This window comes from Athene noctua, chromosome 1 (assembly GCF_965140245.1).
Source record: "Athene noctua chromosome 1, bAthNoc1.hap1.1, whole genome shotgun sequence".
Taxonomy (NCBI): domain Eukaryota; kingdom Metazoa; phylum Chordata; class Aves; order Strigiformes; family Strigidae; genus Athene; species Athene noctua.
In genome coordinates this window covers 84,712,059-84,733,157 of record NC_134037.1, presented here as the reverse complement: position 1 = coordinate 84,733,157, position 21,099 = coordinate 84,712,059, and the positions used below count along the sequence as shown (strand labels likewise).

The following is a 21,099-nucleotide window of genomic DNA, read 5'->3' as shown; positions in this document are numbered from 1 at the left end:
GTTTCCAGTTAATAGTAATAATGTTATTTTCTTCATACTTCCTTCCTTAATTGTTTTTGATCTTCTGTTTAAAAATAAAAGCATTTCAATTTTGTTGGAATTAAATACTCCAGCAAAGAATTTTGAACTACTAACATATTACAGGCATTATAAATACAAGTGTCCTTGCTTTACTAACCACAACTGCTATTTACATGTCATTTTCTATTGATACTTTCATTCCACCGAGTATCAACACATGCATATGGCCTCATGTCAGTGTCAATAGTCTGTCAGAAGTTATTTCTTATTTCCTTGTTCAGTTACAGTCTTGAAGCATGTTGCAAGTCTATTAAGCTTGTTAAAACTGTCTAAACAATTTATTCAGTTCCTACACTGAAAATGCCAGTAAGACTAAAGTGAGCCAATTCACTTTTGATCTCATCATCAGACATGGAAACTTTGTTTTTAAGCAGCTGCTCCATTTCACTTTTTCAAAACTCTAAACCACCATGCATCACCGCTTAGGAACAGTTCTATAAGACAATGGAGCTCAAGCACAGATAATTGAAAATCTGAACTCCATTAAAGATCAAGTCAAACTTGTAAGAGGATGATATTGAGAAATAGAATAAGTACATTTTTACTTATATTTTACATTCAAAGATCTATCTGTACTTTTCAACACTTTAAGTATGTGACCAGTTTGTTTCTTACTTAATGGGGATGAATACCTATGCAACTGGATTATATACTTTTTTTTTGTACAGGCCTCCCAGTTTCAGAAAAACACACACATATTTTAATATAATTTGAGACATAGACCAAGACTAAAATAAGTCTATCTTCTCTTGATACTTTTAAAAATTAAATTACCTTCTTCATCTTCCTGTCTTTCATCAAATGAAATATGGGATGTTTAGGTATCAGTATAGTTACTTTTTACATTTTTAAGATTCAGAAAGACCTTAGGTTAAACTCCTTTACCTGGATCACCTGCTTGTGTTCCTATTTCAGATAAGTTTGTTTCATAAGGTATAAGGCATAAGGGGGGATGGCATCATGTTCTGGTATTTATTCATTGTTACTTTGGTAGCTAAGCTTTGCTCACTGCTTAGCAAAACATCATTTCATGATCAGCTTGCTGTTATCATCTAATCCTGCTCTATCTTTTCAGTTATCTAAGAATTCCGAAGTAAATCAGTGACAATCTTATCAATAAAGTCCAGTTATTTGCGTGGCCAAAGATAATTATTCTATATCATTTATCATAACTGGCACAGTATTTTTTATCTTGCGGTTTAAATACACATAGACAAGCTGTTGGATTATTTTAAGGCTATATCTGAACCTATAAGACACCAGCTGCCAAAACATTCAAAATTAGAATTTAAATATGTTGACTCCTATTTTTACTGGCTAACTCTTAGGGATCAGAAAAAACCCCCACTTTCTAGAGAGGTTCTCTCATAACACCTTCTCAGAGTTGCCTAACCTTGCTTTCTCTTGAAGGCTGAATAACAATTAGGTGGGCCACAACTCATAGCAGTCATGGCAATTCTTATGTTTCTATCGACAAGTAACACCACTGCAAGGAGTGCTCTGAGTGGTAATGGGCTATGTCTTAGTGTTAGAAAGTCTAAATTATCATGAGCACCAGGGCAAATAAGCACATCTGATTTGGGGTTTGGCAAACATACTAGATGAAGTGGCTTCTTGTAGTTACAGTATCCTGTCTCTGGATCCTAGGTCTTACTGAATAAGTAGTAATTAAAAAACCTCAAACTTTCTCATTATAAATGTATTGCCACATTATTTCAAATTATACTTTCATCCATCACCTGCTAAACATTATGCATCATGAGCACACAAAACTTCTACAGTATTTTAAAATAATTTTTCAATGCACGTTCCATTTTCTGCATTAAAAAAAAAAAGTATGTCTGAATTCTACTGAGTACCCAAGCTAGTGATTTTAATACACTGTTGGTGCTTACAGACTTCTTAGCACAGCAGCTAAAACAGACTAAGGTTTAGTCAGGAAAATAGCACAAATTTCTTTTCTGATGCCTTCCTTCTATTTTTCCCTAGACAGGTTTACCTTATTTCTTCTGCACAGGTAAAAAGCATAATACATAGATAGAATTTTCTATCAAACTCCCATATTCATTTTTCCATGTCTCTATGAACACCACTCAAGGAGTGCTGTATGCAGTTTGAAATAACTAGTTGTCAAACTACAATATTCACTGCTGCAACTGTAGAAAAGGCTAAATTAAGACTTCTGTAAAAATGCCTTAGATGAACAAATCCATAGCTGTGATACAGATGATAAATTCAGTGCAAAACTAATGGGCTTTATACAAGCGAATGAATTAAATTATTACAAAGGGAGGGGGAAAGTGAGCTGTAAGGACAATCAGTCAGTGTAAAGAAACCATCCAAACACGTCAGTGCGGATCATTACATAATGTTCTCTCAGGGTACTTGTTATGAGAAAACTTAACTGTTTCTGTTCAAGAAAGGCCACACTTAAATCCCAACAGCATTGGCTAACACTGCACACACATGCACTTGGTTCGCATGTGTTTGAATCACGTGCTTATATTTAAAACTATGAACAAGTACAGAACACTGTAACATCAGGATTACAATCTTGATTTGCGTATGTGTGATTTTGCACATGTATAGGCTCAGCCACTAAGCAAAGGAAGGAGAGAGGACTGTGGATTCCAATGTTACCTTGTCAAGAACAGCTTATCTGGAAAAGAGGGGGGGGGGGGGGGGGGGGAAAGTGGGGAAAGTGTACCTTTCTCAACCAAATTCCCAGTACATAGCACATCTGGAGATGGCACGGATCACATCAACATGTAACTCCATCCTTTCCATTCCTGTGATTCTGGACTGGTCCTGGACTGGTCCAGGACTCGGCAAGTCTAAACAATGTCAGTAGATAATAACATGTAAGGACTTGCTGTTTGTACAAAGATCATCCAATTGTATGTCCTTTTCCTACCCCCAAAATCTACTTTCTCTGGAAGAGCTGTCTTTCCTCTCCCTTATCAGAAACAGCTGAGTTTACTGGCCAAAGAATCTCCAAGTCAGGGAAATACTCAAAAACCAATTTAAAGCCCATTACTATTAGCAAGCAAAAAGCATAACCAAGATCTGTCCACTATTTTTGTTTATTGTAGATGCTTAGGATATAGGATAGAGAGAAGGAAATGTTTTATTTGAAGGAATCTTCCCTATACTCTTCTTTAGCATTTATATGGCTATAAGCAAAGGTAATTTCTGACTGATACTAGGCTGTCTGGTTTTCTGGTTTGGTTATTTCAGATAAAGTTGCTTTCTCCTATCTGCCTACCTGCAAAACAAAATAATACAACAATTGCAATGCAGCCCAGCTAGTACTCTTCTCTCAGCAAAACATGCTGAGTGTACAGTCAGTTCATGTGTTAATATTTCAGCTCATAATCTATTTAAGTAAGAGTATGAGAACATACCATAAACTATGACACTTATATTTTCAGCAGAAGCCTAGTTTTCTTCCTAGTTCTGGCTCTTCAGACCTGTTTGAAGCTTTCACAACCTCTCCTGTGCCTTTGCTGTTCTTCAGTGTCTTTCTTATACTATTTATTTCCTTACAAGTTTTCACAGAACTCACATCAGATGTGAATTTGGCTGCCTGAAATCCAATGCTCCATATGGCATTCTCACCCACATACTTTTACACTTCCATAACAATCTCTTTTACTTTATGTTTTATTTTGCTTTGTATTTTTTTTATTTACTAAATTGATTCAGAATGTTTTCCTTTTATTTCTGCATTTTATCACTGTTGTTCTGTTACTGCCAAAATCTTTTTTGTTAATTGCCCTGTCATATATGCATATGGATACTCCAGCTTATCGTAACTATCAAAACCAGAACTCAGGTGAGTTATGTGACCTTTGCTTTGTGAACTGACATTCCTCATTTCACCTGCAGGATCCCTGAGGGAAGGCCAAAAAGCTTGCCCAGGCTCTCCAGAAAATGCTAGCTTAAAGGAGGCAGAGGGCTTCAATACCATTTACTAACATTTAATTCTTAGAGACAACTGACTGCACACAGCAGATTGGGAAATACATTCCTCTGCAGGACAAATACTACTTTATATTCATAATATTTGTACTGGTGCCCAGGAGTCGTACAGATCCTGTCATAAAGCATGAAAACAAATCTAACTTTCAGCTTGATACCAACTTGAAACCCCCTTTTGTGATTTACAAACCTATCTTCACTCATTTTAAATGTTAAAATTAACTGGTATAATTCATGATTTCCCAGCCTCCCCCCCTTGACATTTTTCCCCAACTGCTTTGAGAACTGCTTTTCTGGCACTGGCCACCTTGTAGCTCTGGGCTTTCTATACAAAATTCAGAACGTGTTCGTAGTTTTTCTTCTTAGCATATCAGTGCCCAACATGTTGTTTAGTCTTCCTGGGTCTCTTTTTCTTTTAGGTCTGATCTTCACTTATCCAAGACTAGTACTGCAGCTAGTAGTGCAGCTGGCTGTCAGAAGAAACAAAGAGGCCTAAGGGTGACAGATGAGATATAGAGACGAAGAAAGAACTTTTGGGGATCTTGGTCTTCTGCCCAACCATGCAAAACTTGAAAATTAGACTAGGTAACTAACTATTTCTAGCTTTCCAGGCTGCTGTTGGCTGCAACTTATTATCTGAAATATTGCTAAACCGGTGTGTGCGATCTAAGAATAAAAATGGGTACCCTTTCTTTTCTTTGCCAATCTCCCCTTGCTAAAGTCTACATCAGGAAGGCCATTAGCTGGCTACCCAAGCCACATTGAGGCACAATTCAACTGGGAAAACTGATGTCCAAGAGGAGAGCAGCCAGCGCTGTTTAACATCTTTGTTGGGGACATGGACAGTGGGATGGAGTGCACCCTCGGCAAGTTTGCCGACAGCACCAAGCTGTGTGGTGATGGAGGGAAGGGATGGAACATGCTGGAGGGAAGGGATCCATCCAGAGGGACCTGGACAGGCTTGAGAGGTGGGCCTGTGCAAACAACAAGGCCAAAGGCAAGGTCCCAAGCACAAATACAGGCTGGGCAGAGAATGGATTGGGAGCAGCCCTGAGGAGAAGGATTTGGGAGTATTAGTGGATTGAAAGCTGACTATGACCCAGCAATGTACGCTCACACCCCAGAAAGTCAACTGTATCTTGGGCTGCATCAAGAGAATGGCCAGCAGGTCAATGTGTGTGATTCTCCCCCTCTACTCCACTCTTGTGGAGTACTCCACTTGTAGTACTGTGTCCAGCTCTGGGGCCCCCAGTTATGAGGACATTAACCTGCTTGAGCAAATCCAGAGGAGGCCACAAAGATGATCAGAGGGCTGGAGCACCCCTCCTATGAAGACAGTTTGAGAGAGTTGGGGTTGTTCAGCCTGGAGAAGAGAAGGCTCTGAGGAGACCTTATAACAGGCTTCCAGTACCTAAAGGGGAGGCCTACAAGAAAGCCATAGAGGGACTTTTTACAAAGGCATGTAGTGATAGGACATGGGATAATGGCTTTAAACTGAAAGAGGACAGATTGAGATTAGAGGTAAGGAAGAAGTTCTTTAATGCGAGTGTGGTGAAGCACTGAACATGTTGCCCAGAAAAGTTGTGGCTGCCCCTTCCCTGGAATTGTTCAAGACTGGGCTGGACGGGGCTTTGAGCAACCTGGTCTAGTGGAAGGTGTCCCTGCCCATAGCAGGGGGGTTGGAACTAGATCATCTTTAAGGTCCCTTACAAACCAAACCATTCTATGATATTACATTCTGGAAAAACAACAAGATCAGATTGACGAAAAAAATCAAAACACATCAATGATTATTGTGGACAGGACAAAACGATTAAGGGAATGTAAGTATTTTGACACTGAATGGAATTATTTCTGTTTGCACAGAAAAATTATTTGGTTTATTCACACACAAATTGACTTACAATGTATATATAATAGCAATGATGACATCTTCTAGATTGCTATAATTAGCATAGACAAATAAAAATGATATTTTATTTTGTGAAGAATATTAAATTACCATTTTCAAAACAAATTTAAATTCACAGTCAGTAGAAACCAGCTATATGGGGCAATGCAAATAAATAACATACTAGAAGTTAATATATCCAAATGAATAATTTTAGTCACACAGCTGCCGCACAGCTTAAGTTACTCATATATAATTTTGTAGGCTTGAAACTTGTGTATTAAATAGTTGCAGAGATACTTCCTTGGAACTCTGTAGCTCCAAGGAAATATAGTTCCTTTATTATTTAACTGAATAAAAACCACTGAAGGCCTATCTTTCAAATATAAAGCAGATGCATGACCCTCTACTTACACCCATGGGTATTTTCAGTTACTATTTTGTTTACTGGCTAAGGTCCTTAATATTTTAATAATAAAAATAATGATAGAGATGAAGAATAGAATAAAATGGAATAGTTTCAGTTGGAAAGGACCTACAATGATCATCTAGTCCAACTGCCTGATCACTTCAGGGCTGACCAAAAGTTAAAGCATGTTACGAAGGGCATTGTCCAAATGCCTCTTCAACACTGACAGGCTTGAGGAATTACCTTATAGTAACTACTATAAGGTTTAAACTCCATTCATTAGTTAGTCCCAAAAGCTCATAAATGCAAAATTATTTGAGAAATACTATTTAAAGTAGATAATAGTTGAAAATTTCTCCAATTTTAACTCTAAAAATAATCTAATGAAACATCCTTATGAGTTGATAGAATAATTCTGCCTATTAGAAATAAATCAACAGCAACAAAAAAGCAAGAAAGATCAGGACTTGCAAGGTTGGTTAATGTCAGAGAAATTCTCCAGCTTCAACACAGAGCTCAGATTTATATAATCAATTTTCTTTTAGTAAAATTAGCTGCTGTTGCACAAAGCAGATTACAGTGCAACTGGTTTAACCTTGTACTAGCTGAGAGCTATACATCTCAAGTGAAAGAAGCCTTTGTATTTGTTGTTTGATGCTTTTGTACCTTCCAACTATTCTTCAGTGCACAGTAATTCAGCTAGAGCAGTTAATATCCAAAATAACTAGTATTAAATCTCTTGATCTAGATCTCTCTTACTCTTCTGGTACAATTCCTACAGCTGGGCATGCAACTTTGGCAAAGGTTCTACAATCCTCCCTCCAAAAATGTGTTTCAAGATACAAATTGTCTTAACATTAGAGATTGTTTCACCTCTTCCTGTTTTGAAGCACTTCAGATAGACAGTTTCATTGCTCTCATGCTATCATCACCTAGCATAAATAAAAAGGATCATTTTCTTATAAATAATTGGAAGATCACAAATACCTACTAATTGCATTCTGCACTGAAGAAAACAAAGGAATTCGCTAGACGTTTACAAGAGGAATGCTCTTAGCTGGATTTACTATGCATGTTTACATCAACAGATAGCTACAACAGGAATGCTCTCAGCTGGAACCAGATCCAGCCACTCTGCATTTCCATTTGAAAAGTGCAGAAGGCGTTAGAATTAGAAGGAAAAGAGGTTCTGGTCTTGTGATAGCACGTTGTGTTTGAAAAAATACTTTGGCTAATTTACTCCTGGGACTCTCGGGAGGTTTATGAGTGTCCAAGCCCACCAAACTGCACAGCTTTCACACACCTATTACAACCAGTTAGACCAGAACCCTCACTTCCCTTCAGGACTACAGTATTCCTTCACACCATTAGTTGCTGGTTTTAGTCAGGCAAAATTCCTCTTAGCTTCTATCAGTTTTACCAACATGAAGACTGAACGATTTCGGTCTCTGAAAATAAAGAGATAGGAGGTTAATGTACTAACCCAATCAACCAACTTCATTAGATGGATTTTAAACTCTACCTAGGAGTTTCTCCAAGCTGTATTCTACACATCAGTCATATGGCTTTGTGGTGGGATAGTTTAACAATAACCAAAACAACTAAGTTGCATTTTGTTATCTTTAGCCTTTCAAATTTCTCCAGGAACACTGTAATTTCATCCCACTGCACGCCATCCTTTGTCTAAGTTTGCAAAGATGTCTGGTTTTATATGTTCTTACTCCTCAGCTGACTGAGTCAGGGCTATCAAAGCCTAACTAGCTCCCAAGTTATAGCTTTTACAAATGATGAACTAGAATGCCTTTCTGTTATTGTTTTAAAAGGCTCCTACCTCAGACCCATTCAGTGTCCCCAGGACTAGTATAGGCAGATTCTTTACCCTCATCGGAAAGACATGAACAGTGATTTAGCATTTAGTAAAAATGAGGGAGTCCAGGCTTAGGGAAATATGAGTTTTCTATTGGTAACAGACCTGTCTGAGGACCACCTCGTCCTATCCCAGTGCTTCTATAGCATGCCCTGTTAGAGGTCTCAATCCTTAAACCCTAACCTAAAACTGCAGATGACTGTAATATGGTTCTTTCTCCCTTTGGCACCTGGGCTCTGGGTAGTCAGCTTTCTAGGCAATGGGAAGAACAAGTAGTCTCTTCTCAATTGCTGTAGATGCTTTCTACCCATGTTGGGACAAGCTATTAAGTACTAATTAAATACCAGGTTCAAGATGAAAGAAAATTAAAACAGCACATCTATTAAAAGAAATAATTATTCTATAATTTAAATAGAGCTCTTCAACAGTGCTCAGGAACACATAATAAAGACCACGTATGGGTAGGTGTAATTGGATGCAGTTGCCTTAGGAACAGATGTTTGGCATATAAAGCAGAAAGCCTGCTTAAAAAGCAAACTCAGGCTTAAGCCCGGTGGGTGAAACCTGGCTTGACTGAAGTTACTGACAAAAGTGCCATGGGCTTGGTTGGAGTCAGGGATTCATTCCAGCAGCTTTTCTAATTCTCTCATATTTGCAATATTATGAGTGCAGAGCTGAATAGTACATTACTTTGAGCCAGAAGTGCTCTACTGGAGGTGCATTTCCCAGTTTCCTTTGTGCAGTAAGTTCATCAAGAAACAAAAAGTACATAGGGAATCATAAGTGAGTCTAGGTTTACACTCCAGAGATTCTGATATTATTCCCACTTCCAATGTATTTTTATTATGTAGACAAGAGACTTTGTGCTTTTAGAGAAGTGTTATTGTAGGATGTAAAGAATCTGACACGCAAAAAGAAAACACTGTCTGGTATATAAGTGTCATTTTAAAGTAATATTAATAGCAAAGATTCCTATGTAAAGATGCCATGCAAAAAAATCTTCATTTTCTGAGTTTTCTAGAAATAAATACAGAACTCCTAATATTTTTGCCAGAACAATTTCCAGTGAGATTCAACTTCTACTATGCATGTGCCAGAAACAGAATGTCCAAATTACTGCTCCCAGTACAAGATTCAAGACATGTTTCTTGTCCATGTATTTCTCGACAAAGAATATATTTGTTCATGCTTCTATGACTTACTGACCATTTTTGCTGCCACTTGGAGAAATAGTATAAAATACAAAACTGCTTCTCATCCTGTATGAAGTCAGAACACATATACAGCCCTCTATCTCTTGACATCACTATCTGCAAAAGACAAAGAATTTCCTACAGAAATTGAACTAGTCATTATTAAGGTGTAAAGTTTGAAATAGCAAAGGATACTATATTTTCTTTCTGTCTTTGAAACAAGAAAAGCAAATAAAGAAGTTCTTTATTAAATATGTTGTTTACTAAATGATACTTCCCAAAGACTAGGAAATAATTTCATGAGCAGGAACCATGAGGTCAAATTCTACGCTGCACCCCCTAAGAGTATCATCATAAATCTCACAAGCCAACTGTAGAAAAGCAGTGATTTAAGATGCATTTCTGCACTCTTCATATATTCTCCCAGGATAACCTGGCAAGCTGAAGAAACCATCCCGGAGTCAGATACCCTCCTGAAATCCCTGCAGCCATACATACTGTAGCTCTAATCCTCCATGTTAATCTTGTTTTCATTCCAACACATGTATTTTCCCACACTGAAAAAGAATCTTTTAGAAAAGGGCTTTTTTTCCCTGTATACTGGGAGAAGGTTCATGTCGTTGGGTACAGGAGTCCCACAATATATCTACAATACTAATAAAATGTGGACTTATGTTAATTTTCAAGTCAAGACCCACCTGTCATTCCCATGACTATAGAGACAGATTGGATTAGTTTTGAACTGCTGAATGCACTGTAATTCGGGCCCACAGAATATAGTTTTGAACTCCTGAATGCACTGTAATTCAGGCCCACAGAATATACCTGTAACCTATATAAGAAATAGCTGAAATACAAGTCCTGAACAACAGAGGCCTTTAGTCACAACACGTGATGTAAAAGTGTCAGGAAACTAAATATATAGGGAAAAAAAGCCCTTTCTGTTCTTTTCTCACTCCTCTTGCTCAACTTGAAAGTGATCCAAATGCCTAACTTTGATTACAGACATTTTCCATGGCTCTACTGACTTTTAAGGTTTTGCCCGCCTTCTTCTATTACATTTGTTTTACATTATTTTGCAATTTCTTCTCTTTAACTAGCCTCTGAAAATCAAACCTAAACATTCTTCTTTACATTATAAATGCTTTGTTTCTGAAAGGAAGAAAGATCCACAACTGAGAAGTTATCAGGCCAGCAGGACACTGTAAAACTAAATGTCATACAGCAAAAAATAACTGCAGCAGAAGTACAAAGAACAATGTTTTCTGTTATTAATTTCTGTTTCATGGAAAGTACAACCCAAAAATATAAGCAGTAGCTAGTGTTTAAGTTGAAAAATTAAAGAGTTACATAAGACTACCATGTTAGTTTGCCCAAACAAATACTAGTATAAATGACTGCATATTTTACTAAATCAGTCTCAAAGCTTTCCAAAGATGTTGCATAAAGTGAGCAGGAGAGACAACAGAATCATAAAGCCATGAAGATATATTTGCTGTTTCACAATGCAAACACTGCATGGTTGATGTTAATCCTGGCACTGAGTATTTCAGATAGGGCAAAAATTTGCAAGCAGATAATCCCTAATGAACACCTGACAAACCACATTGTCTGGATACAGGTTACTGTTTGAAATAGGAAAGCCAACTCCAGGCTTTCAGGACATGACCATGAAGACACCATCCTCATCCTCACACAAACACATCATCTGTGAAGGGGCAGGTCCTCAGTTCACTTCCCACCTGATCACAAGCCTGTGCTCTGTTCACACAACTGCAGGGATCTGGCAAAGCCAAAGCAAGATACCAGGGTTGAGACAGAGCTGCCAGACTGCCACAGGGCTCACGCACAGCACAAAGTGTCAGAGAGTTTAAGAGTCAAATGATTTGGCCTGCTCTAGTACACATGGACAGTGGACAACAAGCTCAACTTTCATGCTACTTCAGTACCTTAGCTGGTGTGAAGAAGAGATAGTGAGGAAAAGCATCAAATCTGTGCTATTTCCAATGTAAAAGTCAAGGAAAAAAAGCTGAAACCTTTTAGGTTGTCACTACCAGATCAGTGCTACCACCTATTATCTATATTGCAGTGGGACTGGTAGGACTTTGCGCCACTGTTCAAAACTGAAAATATGGTTGCTCCCTTTAGACATATAAGGCCCTTTTTCATGAACTACTGCACAGGGGCCAGTTACAGCAAAGCAAAAAGAATATTTAATTGCAAGATCAAGGCCTTATTATTTCACTTAGGAGGCAGTTATCCTCCCTTGTCCTGGAGAAGCTCAAAGATTCAAATTCCCCCGCCTCGTATGACTGGCTTGCTGAGTTAATATATCCTGTTGGCTATGTGATGTCATCCTTATTTTTCTAAATGTTAGGCCACCTAAATTCCTACACTACTGGAATAGCTTTTCTCAGAAAAAAAAAAGCTCAATTCTTACATTGGCCAGATATACTCAGAGAAATAAAATGACAGCAAGCAAAATAAGGTGTATTTGTTACAAAAAAGAACCTCACGAGGCCCTCAAGTTCAAGAGAAAAATAGAGGTGTCTGAAAGCACTTGGATGCACTTTTTTATAAGGGGAGCTGGCTGAGCGCAGCACAAGCTCACCAAAGTTTAAAGACGATGAAATCAGGGAATATCACCCCTGCATCCCTCCTATCTATGACATGTTTCATGGAGTGGTTCATAAAGCAAATACTTCTCTATGGTCTTCCATGCAATCACAGCATCTTTTTTCTTCCATGGATGTGCTGAGGAATGAAATAACGTGTGCAGAGTGGAGATAGTCAGAGAATCAAAAATGTTAAGGGAAGCAGGTTCTACTACAAGATGTATCATGCAAAGGCTAGCTATTCCCTAGGTAGGAACCATGATCTGCAGATAAATTTCTTTCTCCAAGTACAAATGCTCATTGGATTGCTGTTCTCAGAGTGGTCATCATTCACAAGCAACAGTGGAAAGTTTATGGCTTCAGCTTCCAAAACAAAGAGAGGGACAGAAGTACACCCTCAGATGCTCCAGAAAAAGGCACTTTGCCAGAGGGCTAAAGTTGCTTTTATATAACTTTTCCATCCCTCTCCTTATCCTGAGGCTTATTTAACCTCAAGTAAACAGCAGCAATTACCAGCAGCTTCTGATTTACATCAGGAATATGAAACATACATACAGTCATACATTAAAGAGAGATTAGGACAGAAAAACTCACCTTGAAGACATGAAAAAATGAGCCAGAATCTGGTAAAATTAGCTATTAGGCTAATGAGCATGGGTGGTGATACACTAAGCAGTTCCAAGAGGGACAAACATCTGGGCCCAAGAGTCTTTGTCCTTTTGTGGCTTTGTGTTTCAGTAACACTCCAGTTACACAAAAGTATCTGATATTATGGTAGACCAGCACAGCCTTTGCAGCCAGATTCCAATGCCATTATGTTATGTAATTCACTGCTTTTATTAAACAAGTTATTGATTTAAGTTACAAATATACACCACACAGTACACTCCAGAACTATTACAGAAATTTAGCCTGGTGAAGGAAAGGCCTTCAATAAAGACAATTCCAAAAATCAGCATTTGTTCATAATTCTTGATAGTTTCCAAATTATTTTTTTAATAAATTAGCTTGCTCCTTCGTTATTCCACATCAAGACAGAATAGTTTGTGTTTTTAACAACAATCCATTATTATGGATTCAACACATTAATTAGCGAACACATTCATATTTCTATTTAAAAAACATACAATTCACTGGTGAAAGGAGTCTCAAATGCCAGATAACACTCTTCAAAACATGGGCCCTGACTTTACAAAGTACAGCTAGCTTTAGTAGTAGGTTTTCATGATGGAGACTTCAGTAGTATATTCTACCAAAATAACAATGTTCAATGATAACATTTGTTAAAGGTATAAAACAAATGCTGGAAGCCAACAGCCTCCTATTTGCTGTCCCATAGACTGTTTTGCCTAAATGGCATCCTGTAGATGACATGTAATTAAAGCTGCACTGAAAAAAAAAAAAAAAAAAGGACCAATTAATTTGTTAAACAGCAAACAAACAAAAAAGAGGGGTCATTTTGTAGATGGTAATTTTTAGTTTCTTCACCATGAAAACTAGATACAAAATACAAAATATTTATCCAGCCGCCTAGTTAAAAGTGGTGGTTACTTTACAAGATTAAAATTATTTAGTAAACAAGTTACTAAATGTTCACTAAACATTTACCATTTACTAAACAATTCAAAATGTTTAGTAAACCGACTTAATTTAAAATTTGCTTGGCTTGACAGCAAGTAATTTAAAACTTAAAATCTGTGATTAATGAAGTTCTATATTGTAACAGGAACCAGTTTGCTGCATAGCATTGGCCAAAAATTACTTTTCTTACCACCTGCCAAAAGCCAAAGAACCTTCATGTCTCTTCCCCATTGGGACTGTGTTGAAAAAGAAACTTCTGAAAGACTGGCTATATTTCAATCTCCCTTTATCTTTAAATATTCATATGGTATCTTCACAGCTGCTCAGTATTCATCACCTGTACTCCTCTGCCCTGTCTCCCATGGCCAGATTGTGCTACTCCATACTCATTCTCAGTTGCAAGACCACTCAAAGAGTTAAAGCCCACTGGGGCAAATGGGTTCCCTTTCCCATGAGAAACGTCTGTAATATTCTGGGACATCCACTGCAGACCTAGGATTAGGTCTCTGAAATGTTTTAAGAGACTGTCTCTGGGGACAGTTCTTCTTAGTTACAATGAGTACTATCCATATGGGGAAATGGCTTTCGGAGTTTTTGCATGAGCTTTCATGTGGATATAAATCAGTAATATCCCTGGTTTGTGTATAACCACATTGTAGGTTTAGCTTGCATCAGACAACTACAGCTGACATTTGAAACAACAATGCTACAGTACTTTTAAATCTGCAGTGCAATTCATTACCACTGCTTTCTTTCACCTGTGGGGGTTACCACTTTTCCTTAGCTTTTCTTACTAGCATAATAATTAGTTATGTTAGTATTGCCAATGAAAAGCATTAAAAAAAAAAAAGAGAGACCTCAGGCACTATAAGTCTGGCTTATTAAAAAAAAAAAATGTGATAAAGCACATATTTTTACTTGTCTTCTAAGCTGAGGGGGGGGGGGGGGGGGGAGGATGGTTTACCTATAGATTGACCCTGGGGCAGCTATCCAAATTCCTCTCACAGAGGAAGACATCTAGAGGTTACTCCATGTTTCCACCTGACCAGCAAGATTCTCACATAATCATTTGACTCAGGAACAGCAACATCAACAATACCACCAAGTCTTGCAGTAGTTACATGAGCATTACATTCAGTATTTATGTATTGGAAAGCAAGTAATCAGTTTTAGATGAATCACAGCTGGCCTGAAAATGGCTTTCCCCAGAGAAAACAATACAACTTCTGTCTTTGAACTTCTTAATATTCTTTCTGCAGATAGAGTAACATCTGTAAAGCACACGAAGAAGGTAGGTGAATAAAGGTGGGAAGCCAGGTGGTCTCTTGGGCATCTAAAAGGAGGAAGGGACCCACATAATCCTGATCTGTCCATAACACATCTGTATTTAGGAACACATGCTAAGGATATTTGAAAGTCCCTGCCGTAGAAGACAGACCCTAATCTTAAACAAGTAGTAGAAACAGGTGATCTGTAGGAAGAGGCAAAGACTGCAAAATAGGGATAGCTGGCTCAAGCCCACATGAATATATTTAAAATACTAATCACATAATGACAGACTGGGATATTGAATCACCACAAAATAGACATAGTTAATGTAGAGAAAAATGAATGTTTGGCAAAGGTGCTAGATGTGCACATTTCAGGTGGAAACAAGCACCCTGACAATTGCTACAGTAATTAAAACAGACAAGTCTTCCATACAGATCAGTAAGACAGTTCAAGTGTTTAGTGACACCTGATTTTCTCAAGTACAGAAAAGCTCTTAGGGACGATATTTCTAAACATATTTAGAAATCTAACTCCTACTGATAATGGCGTGAAATGGAAACGTTAAAATATGGCAGTTCACCTCCAAACTTGTCTCTGCTATTAAACTGAAGTCACAGGCTTTTAGAGGCAGAAATCATGGTAATTTATTTAACCTTCATGGAAGAGAACAGCATTGCTAATACAGCCCTAACAACAGTTTGATCTCCATACAACAAAAAGCCTGTCACTGCAATCTAAAATTTTGTGGTGTTTTGTTTGTTGCTAGTTTTTTTAATTAAATGCTTGATCCCTATGTGTTTAAAAAAAAATTTAAAAGTCAATTAACATAATTCTTGCTGATAACTAAGATTTCACAAATGCTAAGCTCTGTTATTGATGTAGCTGTATCAGAGCACTATTCTACAATCTGACGACATCTTACATGTGTTTCTTCCCTTCTGCCTTTGCATTTAAGAAATCAAATCAGATGCTGCAAAATAGTCCCTATGGGACAAGTATGAATATTTGATTTAGACTAGAGAGCAGTTATTCACATAATTAGTTACCCTGAAAATCAATAGTCAGAATTTCAGAAAAATAAGAACTGCCAAATTGGATGAGGACACACTCCTATAATCTTTCTGAAGGTGGGCAGACGCTACAGAGGAAAATGCAAAAAGCCCTGAAGAAGCAGTCCCCTCCCAGCCTAAAATGGCCTAATTTGAATTCTGAATAGTGAAGTTTAATATCCTCTCCAGTGTTTTTCCCATCTTACAATTCGAGATCTTGTCAGTGCTATGAATTACAAGCCCTTGAATTCTTGATCTCAAGAACAAACTATGCGTTTTCTTAAAAATTATTTCTTTTTCTATCAGTTTTTAATTGATGGCTTTTCAGCTTCATTGACTGTCCACCATAAGAGACTGTTTGTCTCTTATGACATAATAATAAGAAAAAATATCCATCTGCCTGAGCAATATGTGCCAATACTTTCCATACTTTTGTTTCAACCTCTTTAAAGTAAACAGCCAAAACTCTTGAGACTCTTTATAGATTGTCTGTACTCTTTCTCCCTACTCATTTCAGAGCCTTCCGTAATCTTTTCTGAGAGGCGATAACGAATATTACACAGTATTTCACTAGGCTGTACCACTAAATTCTCTGAAGGCATCATAATACAGAAGTACGTTGCCTTACTCCAGTTCCTAAAATCTGGTTTGCAAGTGCAGTCAAACAGCAGAGGTCTTCCCTGAGCTGTGTACAGTCTCAAACCATTCCCTCTCACTAGCTGATGTAATGATGTGAAATTTTGCAGGTAATTTTAGCATTTTCAGGAAACATGAGGCTTTTATTTGTGATAAAATGTGACTGTCATTTGTTGACCTTTGGGCTATTCACCTGGCTAGGTCAGGTCTCCCTAGAGTAATGTCAAGTCCTGTCTCATTCTGTCCAATCCCATATCAGTTTGTGTCTTCAGCAGATTTTCACTTCTTCCTCCCCTCTTTCCATCTAATGTGTAAGTATATTAAATACTGGAGCTGATATATAACCTTGAGGTATTCCAGTATGTTTTAAATGGCCAGGTTTTTACCACAACAAAACTAGACTGCAGCCAATTTTTGGGGTCATGGCAACACTACCTGTGATTACCTCTCTACTTTCTCTCACGGAATTTTGTTAAAAAGACCAGCAAAAGCTTTCTGAATGTCTCAAACAATTTTATACATACATACATCTCTATATATAAACAGTCTAAATTAAGTATGAGACAAATACACTCCAGTGTGAAAAAAAAAACCCAGATCTGGCCCTACAGGTGATTTAGTCACAATAAAAAGAATGTCACTGAGAGAGAGATCAAATCTAGACCACACTAGATTACAGATTTACTTTCCAGAAAACAAGTCCACTATTAATGCACTCCATAATTATCATTCCAACAGCATCTAAATCTAAATATACAGGCACAATAAGATGACAAAAAGTACCCACAGTGGAATTTGAACTTACTAAATAACATTTGTTCACAGTACTTGGGCCAATTAAACCTTCTAACTGGAAAATCACAAGGCAAATCCATAACCCAAAACCGGGCATAAGCCCACCCTGAAAGACCATTCAAAGAGGTTTCAAAGTAGCTCTAACAAAGCTAACTTCCTGTTTTTGATGATCTACCCCATTTACATGCAGTCAACCGTTCAACAGATGGCAGTTCAGCACAGATCTTCTTCAGCCATGCCATATTATATCAGCTAGAGAGATGGGTCTTTTCTTCTGCATGTTCTTCTACATTCCTAGCAATACAGATTTTAAATTGGCAGTGACTTCACATAACCTATTATTTTTAGACATTTATTTATGAAACTCAGACACTTTGTATATTTATCCCCCACCATTACACCTCAAGTATGTAATTTTGTTATTCAGAACAAGTTACAAGAGAAAATATAACTAGAATAGCAGGCTTAGGCTTGCGATTAACTTTTTCAGACAGAGCTATAAATTTCAACAAATAGGTTATAATTGAGAAGCCAGCATGACCTTTATTACTTCAGAAGGTTCAGACATAGCAGCTCACTGAGACTTCAGCTGGACTATTAGTCACTCTGTCAGACAGAAGCACTAACATCCAACTCAGTCTGGCACCAGCATATGATCTGATCCTGAAAACTGACCTGAATAAGCTCTACTCTCAGGAATGGTCCCAGTCCAGGCAATGGAATTGCTCTTAGAAAAATCCCATACTCCCTGTGAGTAAAGTAGCAAACATCAGATATTTCTGTCATAAGCACAATCAAGAAAAATAAAAGGCTTTTACAGAAGTCCTACAATATTTATCAGTAAAGTCCTATAGTCGGGCAATCAGGATCTCTTCCTCAGAAAAAATGAACTAGAACCGTGCATCATGCACCAGGTATCATTCTCTTCCACGATTAAGCACATTGCCAAACAGATAATCCATGAGTAAACATTTCAGAGTGTTTACATGTAATACTGAGGAAAGTGCAACGTGAAAACAATCACTTTGCCAGAGCCAGTCTTCCCAGCAGAGCAATGGTTTCTCTTGCAGCAGAATCCTTTCTACAACAATATCTCTGTGATGTTATGAACGACCAAAATATCTTTATGACTTCAGTTAATGGGTAAGTTACTCTTAGAACTTGTTAATATATGAAGTTGCCATCATGGTGATGAAAGATGGACAAGAAATAGGATGTGTTACATGCAAAAATACTAGGTGATATATTACAACCACTCAAGGTATCACATTGTAAATGTACATGGAGGAATACAACTAGGTCTCTCTTCATAATGATATCAGCCTGTTTCTTCCTCAACTGCAGGCATATGGAAGAACCAGTTCCATTTGACATAGGAAGAGGCATAGCATTCAGGTCAAGTGCTGTGAAAATCTGACAGACTCCCAGAACAACGGAAAGACGCACTGATAACGCGTTACTTGTGAAAACGGCATGTGCGTGAGCGCACTGGGGCTTCTACATAGCCGTCAAAAACACAGCGTCGCGAAGTGTGTTTGCAACATTAAGACAAATATTTGACCTATTTTCTTAATGGAACGGGACTGTCGCGATTACTGCGCGACGCTCCTACGAGCCGGCAGCTGCCTAAGCACAAGTGCAACACGGGCACGGCACGCTTTGCAGAGAGCGGGAGCGTTCCACGGGGCGAGTTTTTCCCACGAGTAAAGCGACCAGACCCCTGCGCCCACACTTACCGGCCTCTCGGGGTCGCGGGGCCCCCCACGCAAAGCCCCGGTGCCCGTCCCCCGCCTCGCAGCCCCCCCAGCCCCGGTCGCGCCGGCGACTCACGTTTGTAGCTGGCGGCCCAGGGCTGGTAGCCGTAGTAGCCGGTGATGCGGAGGATCCGCTCCTCGATGGAGGTGAGCCCCACGGAAGCGCTGGTGAGGTCCTCCACGGAGCGGGACCACTTCAAGTCCTCTTTGATGGCCTCGTCCACCACCAGGTACTTCAGCTGCCGCAGCTGCGGGCTGATGTCGGACAGCCGCCGCGGGCTGACATCGGGGGAGCGCCGCATGCCGCTGGGGGCCGGGAGAGGGGCGTCAGCGGGGCCGGAGGGGCGTCAGCGGGGCCGGGGGGCCGCGCCCCCCCCCCCCCCGCCGGCCCCGGGAGAAGTTGGCGGCGAGCGGCGGGACCTCCACCGGCAGGTGAGCGGGCCCGGCGCCCGCGGCGGCGCCGCAAACTTTCCTCACCGCCCTCCCCCTCCACCGGAGCGGACCCCCGGGGGCGGGCGGCGCCGCCGGGTGAGGTGAGGTGGGGTGAGCGGGGTGTCCCCGTCCCTCCCAGCCCGCCCGCCCGGCCCCGCATTGGTACTCACAGGGTGGCGGCTTTGCCCCGCGCGGAGCCGTTGGGGAACTCCCGGATCCCCATGGGGAGCAGCAGCGATGGCTGGGGGGCGCCCAGACTTCACGGCGGGGCGAGCCGGCGGCGCTCACCGGCCGGTAAGAGGCGGGAAGGAAGGAAGAAAGGAAGGGAAAAGGGGAGGCAGCGGGGATGCGGCGGCTCCCGCGGCAGAGGGTCCCCGGGCTGGCGCTGGCCGCCGGCGGCGGGAGGGGCAGGCCGGGAGAACGGGCGGGCCGCCGCTGCCGCCTGCGAGGCGCTGCCGCCTGCGAAGCGCCGGCGGCGGGGGCCGGGCCGGGCCGGGCAGGGCGCGCTCCGCTCCGCGCCCCCCACCCCGCGCCGTGCCGCCGGCCGCCAGCAGGGGGAGCCCCGCCGGCCCCAACCGCCCGCGCCGCTCGCCCCCTGGCGGCCGCGGGGCGGGGCGGGGGCAGCCCCGGGGCAGGCCCGGCCGGTGCCGGCTCAGGAGCGGAGCGAGGGGCGGACGGCGCCCGCCTCGCCTCGCCTCGCCTCGCCCCGCCGGTGGGGCGGGCTCCGGTCGGGTGCCCGGGGCGCGGCCCCGGCGCTGAGGGAGCCCCACGGCCGGGGTGCGAGGCGGGGGCGGCGGCCGCCGCCGGCCGGAGTGCGGGAGCGCGGCTCTGGGAAGGGCCGCGTCCTTCGGCGCCGTGTCGCCTCGTCCGGCGTCCGCTAGGAAGGAGCGGTGGAACGGCGATGCGAGGGAGCCGGGGCGCGGGTGGGGTGGGCTGCGCCCCCGCGGGCGGGGAGGGCTCGCGTGGGGCGGCCGCCGGGTCCCCCGGCGCAGAGGGAGCCCGCGGCCGCGGTACGGGGCCGCCCCTCGCTCCAGCGCCGAGAGCACGGCTAAGCTGCTGTAAGTGCAGGTGTGTACCGTGCACGGGCGTTTTATTCACAAGCAGGCAAATTAAAATCCCGTAAGAGATACTAGACAAAACTGGATCACCTACAAAGTGAAATTAAAGGAATTTTTTGTGTATATGTCTCTCATAGGGAAAAACCATGAAGTCCAAGGAGGAAAGGTTGTTCCGTTTCACCACTGCACAAGCTCAGTTCACCTGGAAAACTAAAACATCAGGGGACTGAAAGTGGAAGCAAGGCGGTGTCAGTTAAATGCAGCCTCTTGCTCTCACTGAAGGTAACGTTACAGGATCACCGTACCGTTATCAGAAAGGGGAAGTAAAAAAACCGCTAGCAGATGAAAGCCAGACTGATTATCATTTTAAATACACACATACTAAAATAATACAATAAATTTATTTCCTTTGCAATCCTTCTTTGGAGGCTGCGAAAGGCTTTGTTGCTGAGGAGGTCAGTTTCAAAACCCAACACAGGTGAACA

General features: G+C 41.0%; 1 protein-coding gene across 1 annotated transcript in view; it reads right to left on the bottom strand.

Moving 5' to 3' along the window:
- SLC35F3 (solute carrier family 35 member F3) overlaps positions 1-19,787 on the bottom strand; it is a 180,132-nt gene extending 160,345 nt beyond the window's left edge. The window contains exons 1-2 of the mRNA XM_074925402.1: positions 19,727-19,787; positions 19,201-19,430 (exon numbers count right to left, since the gene is read on the bottom strand). Coding sequence (XP_074781503.1) covers positions 19,201-19,430; positions 19,727-19,779 — 283 coding nt within the window. The 5' untranslated portion in view covers positions 19,780-19,787. The remainder of the gene's footprint in view (positions 1-19,200; positions 19,431-19,726) is intronic.
- Between the last annotated feature and the right edge of the window lie 1,312 nt (positions 19,788-21,099).